At 50.5% G+C, this 12,990-nt stretch overlaps 1 protein-coding gene across 8 annotated transcripts in view; it reads left to right on the forward strand.

Moving 5' to 3' along the window:
- Positions 1-12,990, forward strand: part of ZC3H4 (zinc finger CCCH-type containing 4) — a 46,851-nt gene that overhangs the window by 23,689 nt on the left and 10,172 nt on the right. For all 8 annotated transcript variants that reach the window (XM_025424531.3, XM_049109147.1, XM_049109152.1 and 5 more), the window contains 7 exons: positions 73-295; positions 1,973-2,124; positions 3,011-3,107; positions 3,212-3,351; positions 3,952-4,059; positions 5,595-5,706; positions 6,259-6,368. In XM_025424531.3, coding sequence (XP_025280316.3) covers positions 73-295; positions 1,973-2,124; positions 3,011-3,107; positions 3,212-3,351; positions 3,952-4,059; positions 5,595-5,706; positions 6,259-6,368 — 942 coding nt within the window. The remainder of the gene's footprint in view (positions 1-72; positions 296-1,972; positions 2,125-3,010; positions 3,108-3,211; positions 3,352-3,951; positions 4,060-5,594; positions 5,707-6,258; positions 6,369-12,990) is intronic.

Here is a 12,990-nt window from a genome sequence, read left to right on the forward strand (position 1 = left end):
TCAGGAGCAGTGGGGCCCTTGGTGATCCGGACTCAGGGCCCTGGGGCCGGCTCACCCCCCTCTCCCTGTCAGTCCCACCAGCAGTATGCCCCTTCGCACACCACATCTCTGCCCAAGAAGGCCTATTCCAAGATGGACAGCAAAGGCTATGGCATGTACGAAGACTATGAGAATGAGCAGTACGGCGAGTATGAGGGTGATGAGGAGGAGGACATGGGCAAGGAGGACTATGACGACTTCACCAAAGAGCTGAACCAGTACCGGCGTGCCAAGGAGGGCAGCAGCCGGGGCCGAGGTGAGGCCCTGCTGCCCCTGCAGGGTGTGGGGTCATGGGGGCAGACCAGGGGCTGGGGCGATACTGTGGAGTGGGACCAACCTGTGGGTTGGGGCTGCGGAGCCTCGCGTGTGGAAGAATTGGGAGTTATGGGAGTCGTTCATTTTGGAGCTCCAGGAGGAGGAGAAGGGCTGGAGCTGTACCTACAGGGCAAGGGACTCCAGGGGCGGTGGAGTGAGCCATCTTGGAAGAGCCTCAGTGCTCAGGCTGAGCTGGGGATGGAGCCAGGCTGGTTGGGAGGTGCAGGGGAGAAGCCCACGTGGCCCAAGGCTGTTTTCTTCATTCACTTCCTGGTCAGCTGCAGACAAGAGAGAAGGGACAGCTTCCATCTGATCTAGGCCAGGGTCACTGACAGCTGGCTGCCCCAGCTCCCTCCCCCCATCCTCCCAGCTCCCATCACCTGACAAGGTGGGACTGCCACACCTCTGAACCCTAAACCTGTGGCAGTTAGGAGGATGGTGGGGGAGGGTGGAGCACCAGAGACCTGGCCTCTTAGAACCATCTCCTGCCCGCAAAGTTTTGCAACTTACAAGGGGGTAGGGCTCTGGGGATCTTCTAGCTCAGCGGTTCTTGGCCTTGCCAAAGGCACAGCTTATTGTTTGAGTGGCCTTTCATTTAGTCTTTCTTCGGAATTTGTTCTTGGACACCTCCTTGGATGAGCCGTGCTCTTTGGGGGAAATTCTAGACCACGAGACCAATAGAAATTTAATACAAGTCACCGCATAATTTAGAATTTTCTAGTAGTCATGTTAAAAAAGCAAAAGGGGGGATGCCTGGATGGCTCAGTGGTTGAGCATCTTCTGTCTTTGACTCAGGTTGTGATCCCGAGATCCTGGGATCAAATCCCACATCGGGCTACCTGCATGGAGCCTGCTCCTCCCTCTGTCTATGTCTCTGCCTCTCTCTCTCTGTCTCTCTCATGAATAAATAAATAATTTTTTTTTAATGAGTAAAAGGAAACATTAATTTTAACAGTATATTTTATGTATCTAACACATTCAGAATCTTAATTTTAACACATTATCCAGACAGACAAATGTAGTGTTTTATATTCTCTAACTTTTTTTTTAATCTGAGTCCTGTAAATCCAGTGGTGGTTCATCCTCCAGCATCTCTTAGTCTGGTCATGTTCCGGGGACTCCATAGCCATGTGTGGCTAGTAGTCCCTGTATTGGACATTTGAGTGCACCTACAGTGGCCAGGTGCCCCTGTGGCAGTATAGCCAGTGAGCATCCAGAATGCTGAGGCCTGAGGACCACTAGTTTTTTTTTTTTTTTTTTTTTTAATTTATTTATGATAGTCACACAGAGAGAGAGAGGCAGAGACACAGGCAGAGACACAGGCAGAGGGAGAAGCGGGCTCCATGCACCGGGAGCCCGACGTGGGACTCGATCCCGGGTCTCCAGGATCGCGCCCTGGGCCAAAGGCAGGCACCAAACCGCTGCGCCATCCAGGGATCCCCTGAGGACCACTAGCGAGGGCATGTAGGGGCGATGGGACAAGCTACCTGGAGCTGCTAAGAAGGCTTGAGGAGGAGGAAGAGGACATGACTGACATCAGGGACAGAAAATGGGCTCACGTCTCTCTTGCTGATGAGATCTCCCACTCGGGGCACTTACCGTCTGAATTACCCTGCAGGCAGCCGAGGCCGTGGCAGAGGCTACCGGGGTCGAGGCAGTCGTGGAGGGTCTCGAGGCCGAGGCATGGGCAGAGGCAGCCGCGGAAGGGGCAGAGGCTCCGTGGGAGACCACCCCGAGGATGAAGAAGACTTCTATGAGGAAGAAATGGAAGTAAGCTCTTCTCCAGCCCCGGAGGAGTGGCGGCAGGGAACATGGGAGGTTGATGGGCACTTTTTGGGAGCTGCCTATACAGACCACAGTGGAAGGGAGGGTGTTGGACAGCAGGGCTGTGTCTCAACATTCATTTCTTATTTTGAAATAGAGGAAACCTTCATGCAGTTCAAAATTGAAAAAGTGCCAAAGCTGTGAAAACATCTCCCTCCCCTTCTACCCCCAGCAACTTCATTCCCATCTCCAAAGACAAGTTTCCTGAGTGTCTCCTAGAAAAAGTTTTAGGCCTAGGGGCACCTGGGTGGCTCAGTTGGTTAAGCATCTGCCTTCAACTCAAGTCATGGTCTTGAGATCCTGGGACCAAGCCCTATTTTGGTCTCCCTGCTCAGCGGGGGAGCCTATTTATCCCTCTCTTCTCTCTCAAATAAATAAAATCCTAAAAAAGAAGTTTTAGGTCTTTACAGTCAGGTGCTTATTTATTCATGCCCCCCTGCACACACACACAGCTTCCACATTGATTGCTCTGTCCCCGCCCAAGACCTTTCTATGCCAGTATGCAGTGAGTCTGCTCTTTGTTACAACCACACAGCTGTCCATTGTGTAGGAGGCTCCCTGTTGGATTTGCCCCCGGAATTGGGAGTTGTAGGAGTGAAGAGCTTGAGGGAGAGGATTAGAACCACCCCCCACCTCCCCCTCCCCCTCCCAGTTTTGGCTGTGGTCTGTGAAGAGAGGGCACAGGCAGGTCACCCTGAGTTGTTCACTGGCCCTTCTGAGTCTCATGTTGACCTGCATAAACAAAAAGACAGGGGCAGAAAGTACAGTTAGGGACAGTGTTCATCGTTCCCCACGTGACACTCGCCTTTTCTCCTCTTTTCTGGAATCCCAGTATGGAGAAAGTGAGGAACCAATGGGAGATGAGGATTATGACGAATACTCCAAGGAGCTGAACCAGTACCGCCGGTCCAAGGATGGCCGAGGACGAGGTGGGCAGAGGGCCCTGGAGGTGACGGGTCGGTGGGGCTCCTTTGGGCAGCTGCTGGGTTTGGATCCTGGGGAGAAACAGCAGGTGAATGCCATTTCTCTGCAGGGTTAAGTCGAGGCCGTGGTCGGGGTTCCCGAGGTCGAGGGAAAGGGATGGGCCGGGGTCGTGGTCGAGGTGGCAGCCGAGGAGGGATGAACAAGGGCGGAATGAACGATGATGAAGACTTCTATGACGAGGACATGGGCGTGAGTTGACTCTTCATTTGGATTTGATAGGTTTGGCCAAGGCCTCCTTCCTGGATTTTTTTTTCTCAAATGAGTTGGCCTCTAGCCAATGCTGTCCAGCTTTCATTAGCTGTTCTCTGTGGGGCCGTTGAGCACTAAACATCTCTGGGGGTGGGGGGCTGGGCTGCTGGTGAGACCCTCTGTTTTTGAAACCACATCTCTATAGCACCTGAGTCTATGAGGTGGGGAAGGTTCCAGGTGACTCATCCAGGTAGCCTGGAGAGTTTGACAGAGACGCGCATATTGCCTTTAGGAGGAGAATGTGTTCTGTATGGTTATGTGGTACTCTTCAGTTGCCAGCAACTCCATGTGCCAGAGCTTTTCCTGTGTGAGCGCCAGCACTCCATACCATGGGGCTAAGACCCCACGTGGCCTTGGTGCTGGTGGTAACGTGCTGGCCACTACTCTTGCTACGTGAAGATTCTTCTGTTGAGGGAATGTTCATCCTCAGTGGCCACCTTCTGTTACAGTCCCTCAGAACCTGTCTGCCAGTCTCCATCACCCCCTCCCCAACCCCTCCTTCTCCTTGCCCTTTATGCTCACACACTGTGTTCCTAATAGGATGGTGGTGGGAGCTACCGGAGGAGTGACCATGACAAGCCCCACCAGCAGTCTGACAAGAAAGGCAAAGTCATCTGCAAATACTTCGTGGAGGGGCGGTGTACGTGGGTAAGGGGCCAGTTAAAGTACCTGGGCGTGGGAGCAGGGCAGCAACCTCCCAGAGGATGCTCAGGCTTCTGGGAACGTTCTACAGGCTATGCTAATTGGGGGCCATGGCCTGGTAAGGGTGGGATTGACTGACTACCAAGAAATGCTTGGGAAGACTCTGTTCTCTTGTCTTCTCAGAGAGACTGAGGAGCCAGAGTATGATAACACATTTGTGGCTTGTTTTTTGGTGTTTTGTTTTTCTTGGTTTGGGGGCCAGAATTTTCAGCCAGTCCAAATGGCCTCAAACGTATTAAGATTGATACCGATATAAAGATGTAATATGTCCTGGTTGAGTTATTGATCTTTAATGATGTCGGAGAGGGAATTATTAAGATTTCCAGATAGAGGAGGAGGTGGAGTGAATCAGGCCAGCCTTGAATTGCACAGCAGCATTCAGTACCAGAAGATAAGCTAATGACCATAGAGTTCTGAGGGCATAACCCTGTATGAGTTCAGCCAGCCACCTTCTTATTCAAATACGATGGCAGTGGACAGATACTGGTGCACATGTGCTCAGGGAATATTGTACCCCAGTATAGGCTTTAGAGAAAAATAAATATTTCAGACCAATATATGTGTGTGTGTGTGTGTGTGTGTAAAATATTCCTTATACAATCTCAACTTATGTTCTTTTCAGAAGCTTATAATAAATCCGTAGAAAGATAAGTAGCCATTCATGAGAGTAAGGGGAGATAGCTATCCCGAACGGTTTCTCTATTTTGTTCACTCGGGTGTGTGTTCTGAGTGTGTCTGACTGTGGATGATGTTAAAATTGAGCTCCAATAGTGTAAATGTTCAGACGTCGTCCCTCTGAAGGAGGTTGGTACCCTGGTCACTGGTACTCTGGGGAGACTCCTTCCACTTCAGGAATGTCCACCATCTTTGAGCATGTGGCTTTTGTCCTCATGGTTCCATAGTGGCCGCTGAGCCTCTGGGTATCCTCCCGTCTACGGGCTAAGAGGAAAGATGGGTGAAGGGGTGTTTGTTTTGAGTCAGCATTGTCCTCCCTGGGGACTTTGGCCTACATTTCATTGACCAGGACTTCCAGAGAGGCTGGGGAATGTACTTTTTCAGCTGGGGGCACATTCTTCCCAAACAAAACGGAGGTTAGGTTAGGAAGGAAGAAGCATGGGGCTGGATACTGGCCTCCATGCAGCCAGTCTTGAAAAACAGCATGCAGGTAAGAAGAGGGAGAGGGAGAGAGTGATAAAGGAGCATTGAGGGTGAGGGGCAGTGGAGTGGAGCCTGGTGGAATGGGGACAGGGAAAGGGAGGCAGGGCCCAAGAGAAGAGGGCACAGGTCTTGTCAGAACTTGCAGGTTCCTGGGAAACCATGTCAGTGAGCCCCACCTTTTCCTGTGGGGGACTCATCACTGTGGTCCCTCTGCACTCCAGCGGTGACAGAGTAGTACCTCCCCTTTCAGATGGGCTTCGACAGGACTTCCCGTTCCCTCCCACCCCCCCACCCACCTTACCCTTTCCTTGCTTTCCTTCCAGGGAGACCACTGCAATTTTAGCCACGACATCGAGCTACCAAAGAAGCGAGAACTGTGCAAGTTTTACATCACTGGGTTCTGTGCCAGAGCCGAGAACTGCCCCTACATGCACGATATCCTTTGGTGCTCACTCTGATGGGATGAAATGCTCACCACTTCTTCCTTCCTCACTGCCCATAGCAGCCGACCTGCACTGCACACACTTCTTTGTTCTCTGGGCCAGCGCTGTGACATGCGTTCAGTGTGTCTTGGTCTCATTGAACCGTCTTGTGGCGGAGTGGTGTCCTGCAGATGGGGGAGCGGATGCACATGTGCTCTGGTTTCTTTATACATAATCTCGAGACTGGCCATACCCTTGTCTGTTAACCTTCCTGAGATTTTTCCAGTGGGCTGTGTGACCTTGGGCAAATCATTAACCTTTATTATTCCTGTTGAGTGGGGATCCAGAGACAAAGGCCCCAAAGCCGGTGTAGTGGGGCGGGAAGCCCTCCAGAGCAGGAGTCTCAGGAACCGGGGTCTCATCTGTGGGTCTGCTGCCAACAGCGAGCGAGTCAGTTAACACCTCCCTGGGCCTCTGTTTCTTCATCTCCAAAACGCAAGGGGTTGGATTCTGCCCTCTGGTGGGTTCCAGGAGGGCTGATGCTTTTCCTTAACCTGCCCTGAACGTGATTTTCCATGTAAATTGTACCATACAACCGGGAACTGCATTAATGGTGATGACTGCATGTTCTCCCATGACCCCCTGACTGAGGAGACAAGAGAGCTCTTGGATAAGGTAATATTTGTGGGGAATTTGGGACTATAGCTGCCTCCAGGGGAGCCAGGGGCACACCTTCCATTGACCTGGCACAGCCTCCCGTCCCCTGGCTTCTGTGGGGGACCAGAATTCCCACCTGCTTTGATCAGGAGCTGGGCCATTTTAGGGATGGAGTGGGGCTGCATTTTTTTCTGGGGGGAGAATTGAGGTCCTCATGCCTGTATCTTGTCTAGGGCCAGGGCATGTTCACTGGGGGACTGCTTAAGTAAAAGGAATGTCGTCTGTAGAGATATTTTGTGTTGTTAGCTATCTTTGAGAGAGCCCATGATAGCAAGGAGGAGAAAAGAGATTTGGATGGGTTGTAGTTTGATGGAAATGTCAGACATTTCCTCCCAAGACTTAGGGATTATATTACACAGGAGACAGAGTAATTGGAGGTTTTCGGGAGGGAGCGACCTCTCTGGTACATTGTGAGGCCTTTTCCCCCAGTCAGGTGATGTTCAAAACTCATCCTGGTATCTGTTCTCCATGAGGAGTTGTGAGGACTCTGGGGGCCTCAGGTTCCTGTCCTTGGTTTCCTAACACATGCAAGGGAACTGTGAGAGAGAACACTAGTCGGGTCCTTTCAGATGAAGGCTTTCTACTTTCTGGTGCACAGAAGGTTTGAAGGAATTGGCTGGTTTTTTGAGAATGCAAAGGACTGATTGTATAAGTAGTATGTGAGGGAGTTTCACGAGTCCATCAGTGACTGCCCTGTTTGGTGCTGGGGCTGCCCAAGGAGTCAAGGGGAAGCCCTGCATGCACAAGCAGAGCAAGAGAACACCTCCTGCTCAGGGGTAGGGCAGTGGGAAAAATTCTCCTCATACCAGGCCCTCTGGGGAACTTAGCACCTTAGGAATAGGGTTTTATAACTGATAGATTTCTAGAGTCTGGGATGACCTGACAGGGTAAGGAGTGGGGAAAGTATTTGTTTCCTTTCTCACATGGAGAGTTGAACAGTAGCTGGCTGAGGCCTGCCCCCTGCTGGAAGTTCAGACTTGGTGCTCTAAACCATTGCTTTTCAAGTAGGAACACAGCCAAGCCATGTATGTAATTAAAATTTTTTTAGTAGCTATGTAAAAGTAGAAAGAAACCGATGAGGGACACCCAGTGGCTCAGCGGTTGAGCGTCTGCCTTCAGCTCAGGGTGTGATCCTGGAATCCCAGGATCGAGTCCCACATTGGGCTCCCTGCAGGGAGCTTGCTTCTCCCTCTGCCTATGTCTCTGCCTTTCTCTGTCTCTCTTGAATAAATAAATAAAATCAGAAAGAGAGAGAGAGAGAGAGAAAGAAAGAAAGGAAGAAAGAAAGAAAGAGAAAGAAACCAACCGATGAAATTAAGGTTAACATATCTTATTTAATCTAGTATGTCTGTGTTCAAAGTATTATTTCAGCAAGTAACAAGAATTTAATAAGACGTTTTTATTGTTGTTGTTAGCACTACCGTGTCTTTGGAATCTGGTGCTTATTTTCTACTTAGAGCCCATGTCAGTTTGGACCTACATTTTGAGCCTCAGTAGCCACACGTGGCTATTGACCACCACCTTGGGCAGCCCAGCTCTAGACGCTCTTGTAAAAACCCAAAGCAAAACAAGATGGCACATTTCACCTTCCAGTTACAAATGTTTTTTTTTGTTTGTTTGTTTTTGTTTTTTGTTTTTTTGTTGTTTGTTTTTTTAATTTATGATAGTCACAGAGAGAGAGAGGCAGAGACACAGGATCAGATTATGCCTCTCTCTGTGTCTCTCATGAATAAATAAATAAAATCTTTTAAACAAGACAAAACTTAAAAAAAATAAAATAAAACAAGACAAAACAAACAGATTCATATGTTAGCAATATTTTGCCCCATTTGCCTTGTCACTCACTCCCATTTTATTTTATATGTCTGTGGGCATTTCTTTTTTCCTTGAACCATTTGATAGTAAGTTGCACACATTTTGGTTCACTCTTTATTTATTTAGATTTTATTTATTTGACACAGAACGAAAGCAGGGCGAGGGGCAAAGGGAGAGGGAGAAGCAGAGTCCCCACTGAGCAGGGAGCCCAATGTGGGGCTTGATCCCAGGACCCTGAGATAATGACCTGAGCCAAAGGCAGAAGCTTAACCAACTGAGCCACCTAGGCACCCTTGGTTCTTTACCCTTAAATTCTTTTTTACAATTCACTTTTTTATAGTCAATTTTGTCAAGGTGTGGTTTGGATCCAGCAAAATTCTTCCTGTTTAGTGTGAAGTTCCGTGAGTTGTGGCAAACACAGTGACATAGCCACTCCTACATCCAGATAGAGGAAATTCACTCCTCTATCACCCCCAAAACTGTGCTCTTATACCGTCATTGCCTCCCCATTCTCCAGCTCTGGCAACCACCCAGTTTTTGTCCCTATAGTTTGCATATTTTAGAATGTTCTGGGCGGCCTGGGTGGCTCAGCGGTTTAGCGCCGCCTTCAGCCCAGGGCGTGATCCTGGAGACCCCGGATTGAGTCCCACGTCAGGCTCCCTGCATGGAGCCTGCTTCTCCCTCTGCCTGTGTCTCTGCCTCTTTCTCTCTCTCTCTCTCTCTCTCTCTGTGTGTCTCATGAATGAATAAAATCTTTAAAAAAAAAAAAATGTTCTGTGAGTAGGTTTATACAGTATATAGCTTTTGTTTTGTTTTGTTTTGTTATTTATTTATGATAGTCACACAGAGAGAGAGAGAGAGGCAGAGACATAGGCAGAGGGAGAAGCAGGCTCCATGCACCGGGAGCCCGACGTGGGATGCGATCCCGGGTCTCCAGGATCGCTCCCTGGGCCGAAGGCAGGCGCCAAACCGCTGCGCCACCCAGGGATCCCCAGTATATAGCTTTTAAACACACCTGTGTGTGTGTGCGTAATCTGAATCTGATTTTTTTCCACTTACCGTAATGCTTTTGGAATTCACATTTTGAGAATAATTCATGGCTGTTTGTTGCTGAGTATTAAGTGCTCTGTTGTATGGATGGTCTGTTTGTCTAGTTACCAACTGAAGATTTGGATTGTTTCCAGTTTAGGGCAGAAACTTAGGATAAAAGCCAACTGATACAAGCAGATTTCTTTGGCCTGATGAATCTTGGCTCACGTGCTTTTGCGTGTCTGCAGGCATGACTGTCCTTTTCCGCTGAGAGGTTTGACTTTTGGGAACTTTTTGGCATCAGTCAAGATCCATCCTGTTAAAGGAGGGCCCTGGCTATGTCCTCTGATATGAGGATCTTGGGAGCGCTTGTCTTTATGGGTCCAGAGGCCTGGGAAGGAATGCACAGGAAGTCTCAAATAGGCATGCCCCTCAGTGTCTCTGAGCAAGGGCTGCAGTTTGGGTTTAGCTTTTCTGGTGGAAATGTTGTTTTATTTTACTTTATTTGGCAGGTTAGGGGGGCATAGTTTTTTTGTGTTTTTTTTTTTAATTTTTATTTATTATTTATGATAGTCACACAGAGAGAGAGAGAGAGGCAGAGACACAGGCAGAGGGAGAAGCAGGCTCTATGCACCGGGAGCCCGACGTGGGACTCGATCCCGGGTCTCCAGGATCGGCCCTGGGCCAAAGGCAGGCGCCAAACCGCTGCGCCACCCAGGGATCCCCTGTGGTTTTTTTTTTTAAGATTTTATTTATTTATTCATGAGAAAGAAAGGCAGAGACACAGGCAAAGGGAGAAGCAGGCTCCATGCAGGGAGCCCAATGTGGGACTCGATCCCTTGTCTCCAGGATCAGGCCCTGGGCTGAAGGCATGTTAAACTGCTGAGCCACTGGGGCTGCCCCTGGGGGCATGGTTTTAATGTGTTTTACATGTCACTGCCTTGGCCTCAAATGCGAGTCAGCCTCTGCTTTTGCAGCAACACAGGTGGCCCAGGGTAGGAGATAGTAAGGGAAAGAGAGAGGAGTACAGGATTCTGGTCTGGGTGGGTCCTGAGTTTGGGGTCTGAGGGAGGGGCAAGGAAGTGAAATCCTGGACTGGGGAGTGTCCTCCAGCTGGACAGTAGGATGTGAGAACCTTGCTGCAAGGGGGTGGGAGATGAAGCCCCAGTTGCTGAGAAGCTGAAGTCCTGTGTGTGGGCTCTTAAGAGCTTGAGGGGAGGCCCACTCACTGGGGAGCAGCAGCACTGCTTAACCACTGGGTGAGAGCTCCAGTTCTTTCTGTTAATCGTGAATTAAGTGCCCAGTGTGTGCTGAGCGCTGTGCTGGGGGGGCAAACAGTAGCAAAGAAGTCATAGTATCCTTACCATCCAGAGCTTTTGAGTCTAATGGAGAAAGAGATGTTGGCCAGGTATTTCCATCTGTTAGGTGGTACTGAGAAAAGCATCCTGTTTACGGCAGGCAAACCTGGTCTCTGAAGGCTATCAGAAGCAGGTGTCAGGAGGCCACCTGAAGAAAGAGCCACCCTAGGGTAGAAAAGGCAGCATTGCAAGGAGGGATTGAGTGGGGCATTCTGGCTGTGAGCTTGGGAGGCGAAGGGAGCGTGGCCCTTTCAGTGGCCAGAGCCTGCCGCCCCCTCCACAGCAGGGGAGGAGGTTGTGGCCAACGTTGTTCCTGTTTAATGAGGTATAACCTTGTTAGGTTTTGCCTTCTACCTGAGGGCATCAAGTTGCCATTGACAGAAGGATCTAGTGGTGCAGAGGTGTGGCCATCTTTTTGATTGATGTTTGCTCTCTCAGCGTGCAGAGAATGGTGGGAGGGAGAGGGAAACTAGAGACTAGGTGGGAGGCTGGGGTGCAGAGTCCCAGCCAGAGGCTATAAGGGGTCCAAGACAGAGGGTGAGGGTGTGGAGGGCAGAGGTAAGCCACTCAGGTGGGAGGTCCAGGCAGTAGCTTGGGAACTGTGGGAGTGGGACCCTGATCCTGGTTTGAGGTTTAGGAAATAGAGGGTCCATCATTCACAAGAACCTAGCTTGTGGGTCATCTCCTGGTGGAGGAGGAGAAGCCAGGTGGAATGAAGTGTGATGGGGTCAAACTCATACCTGCAGCTCTGTACATAGATGGGTCTGGGAGCCTCTGCTCAGAGCGGGCAGGGCAGTAACTGAAGGTATGACAGTGGACGGGGCTTCGGGGAGGCGGAGGCAGGGTGCTGTGCAGGGGAGACCCTCAGGGGAACACCAAATAGCCTAGCCAGGCTAGCCAAAGCCTTGATTCTTTGTGCCCCCCAGGTGCCCCCCACCCTCTCACCTTTTCCATCCTCTGCTGTCCTGATGTTAAGCAACCACTGTTCTCAGGAGTCTGGGGAAGGCAGGAGGGGAGATACATGTGTTTTCCTTGCTTATTGATCCAGTGCATGTGCTACAGTGCCTAACTTCTGCTGGGCACTGTCCCGGGTTGTGGGGATGCAGTAACAAGATGAAGTCAGTCATCGGGCAGATCCTGATAGAGCACTAGGATCGAGGCACTGGAGGGAACGTATAGGGAGCCCAGAGGCTCCCTGACAGGTTGACATTCAGAGGCTTGGTGAGAGGAGGTGACACCTTGCCAGCCCCTAGGGTGAGTGACAGGAAGTAAAGAGTAAGAGAGGCATGTGCTAAGCATCTGCAGCAGCTGCACACACATAGTTGAGCCAGAAGAGGCCAAGGGGCCCGCTCACTGGGCAGGAAGTGAGCAGTGTGTGGAGGCAGTGAAGCACATGGAGTCTACCCCTGCCTGGCTCACCACTGAGAGCAGTGCTGAAAGACACTGCTGGTTCTGGGCAGTGTGTCCTGAGTTACCCTAGGCAGGTGTTAAAAGTGTGGTTCCAGTTCAGTAGGTCCCTCTGCATTGCTGGTTCACACTCAGATCACACCTTGGGGCAGTAGGGCTCTAAGAGACACATGTTTTCTATTGATCGATTGTCTTAAGTATTCTGGCTCCCTTGGAGCCAGATTCCTCCTGGGCCCTGCTGTCCCTGTGTGTAGACTATTCTGACAGCAAGGAGAGAGAAAAGCCGAGAAGGACCTGACACCCACCTGAAGGCCCTGCTCCCACCACCCACACTCCCACCCGCCCTGGGTGGAGGAGCAGGGCTGGTTGTCTTGGGTTATGCTGAGGGTGAGGTGCTGGAGGCGGAACATCTCTGAGCCCCATGTTAGGGTGCACTAAGGCATCTGTGCTGAGGTCCCTAAGATGACCCAAGCACAGGTTCGATGACTTAATGAGGGGGGCTCCCAGGACCAAGTATACAGCCACAGTGGGGAAAGGCTGGAGAAACCAGGCACCATCTTAATAGAGTCCTTGCTGCATGCAGTCATGAGGGCCGTGCTTAACTCCTCAGGTTATGGCAGCACTTGTGGAATGTTCTTGAATGCAGATGCGTGATGGAGGTTTGGTCAGTGCCCAGGGTGTGTTTCTGTGTTTCAGAAAGCACATTGTATAAACAGTTGAGAGACAGCACCTGTTACTAGTCAGGGAATACTTGGGGGGACTTCCTGCCCTGAAATCCAGCTTCCCAGACACCAGCCACAGACCAAGGTTGCAAGCAGTCCTAAGAAAAGCAGTCAAAACTGCTGTGTTTTCTCTGCATTGGATCGTGATTGGTGAGACATTCTGCTCCAGGAGTTCCATCTACCCTGTCTCGTGCTCTGTGCTAGGCCCCAGGCACAAAATAGTCCTGCCCTTGTACAGTTGACAGCTGT

Source organism: Canis lupus, chromosome 1 (assembly GCF_003254725.2).
Source record: "Canis lupus dingo isolate Sandy chromosome 1, ASM325472v2, whole genome shotgun sequence".
NCBI lineage: Eukaryota > Metazoa > Chordata > Mammalia > Carnivora > Canidae > Canis > Canis lupus.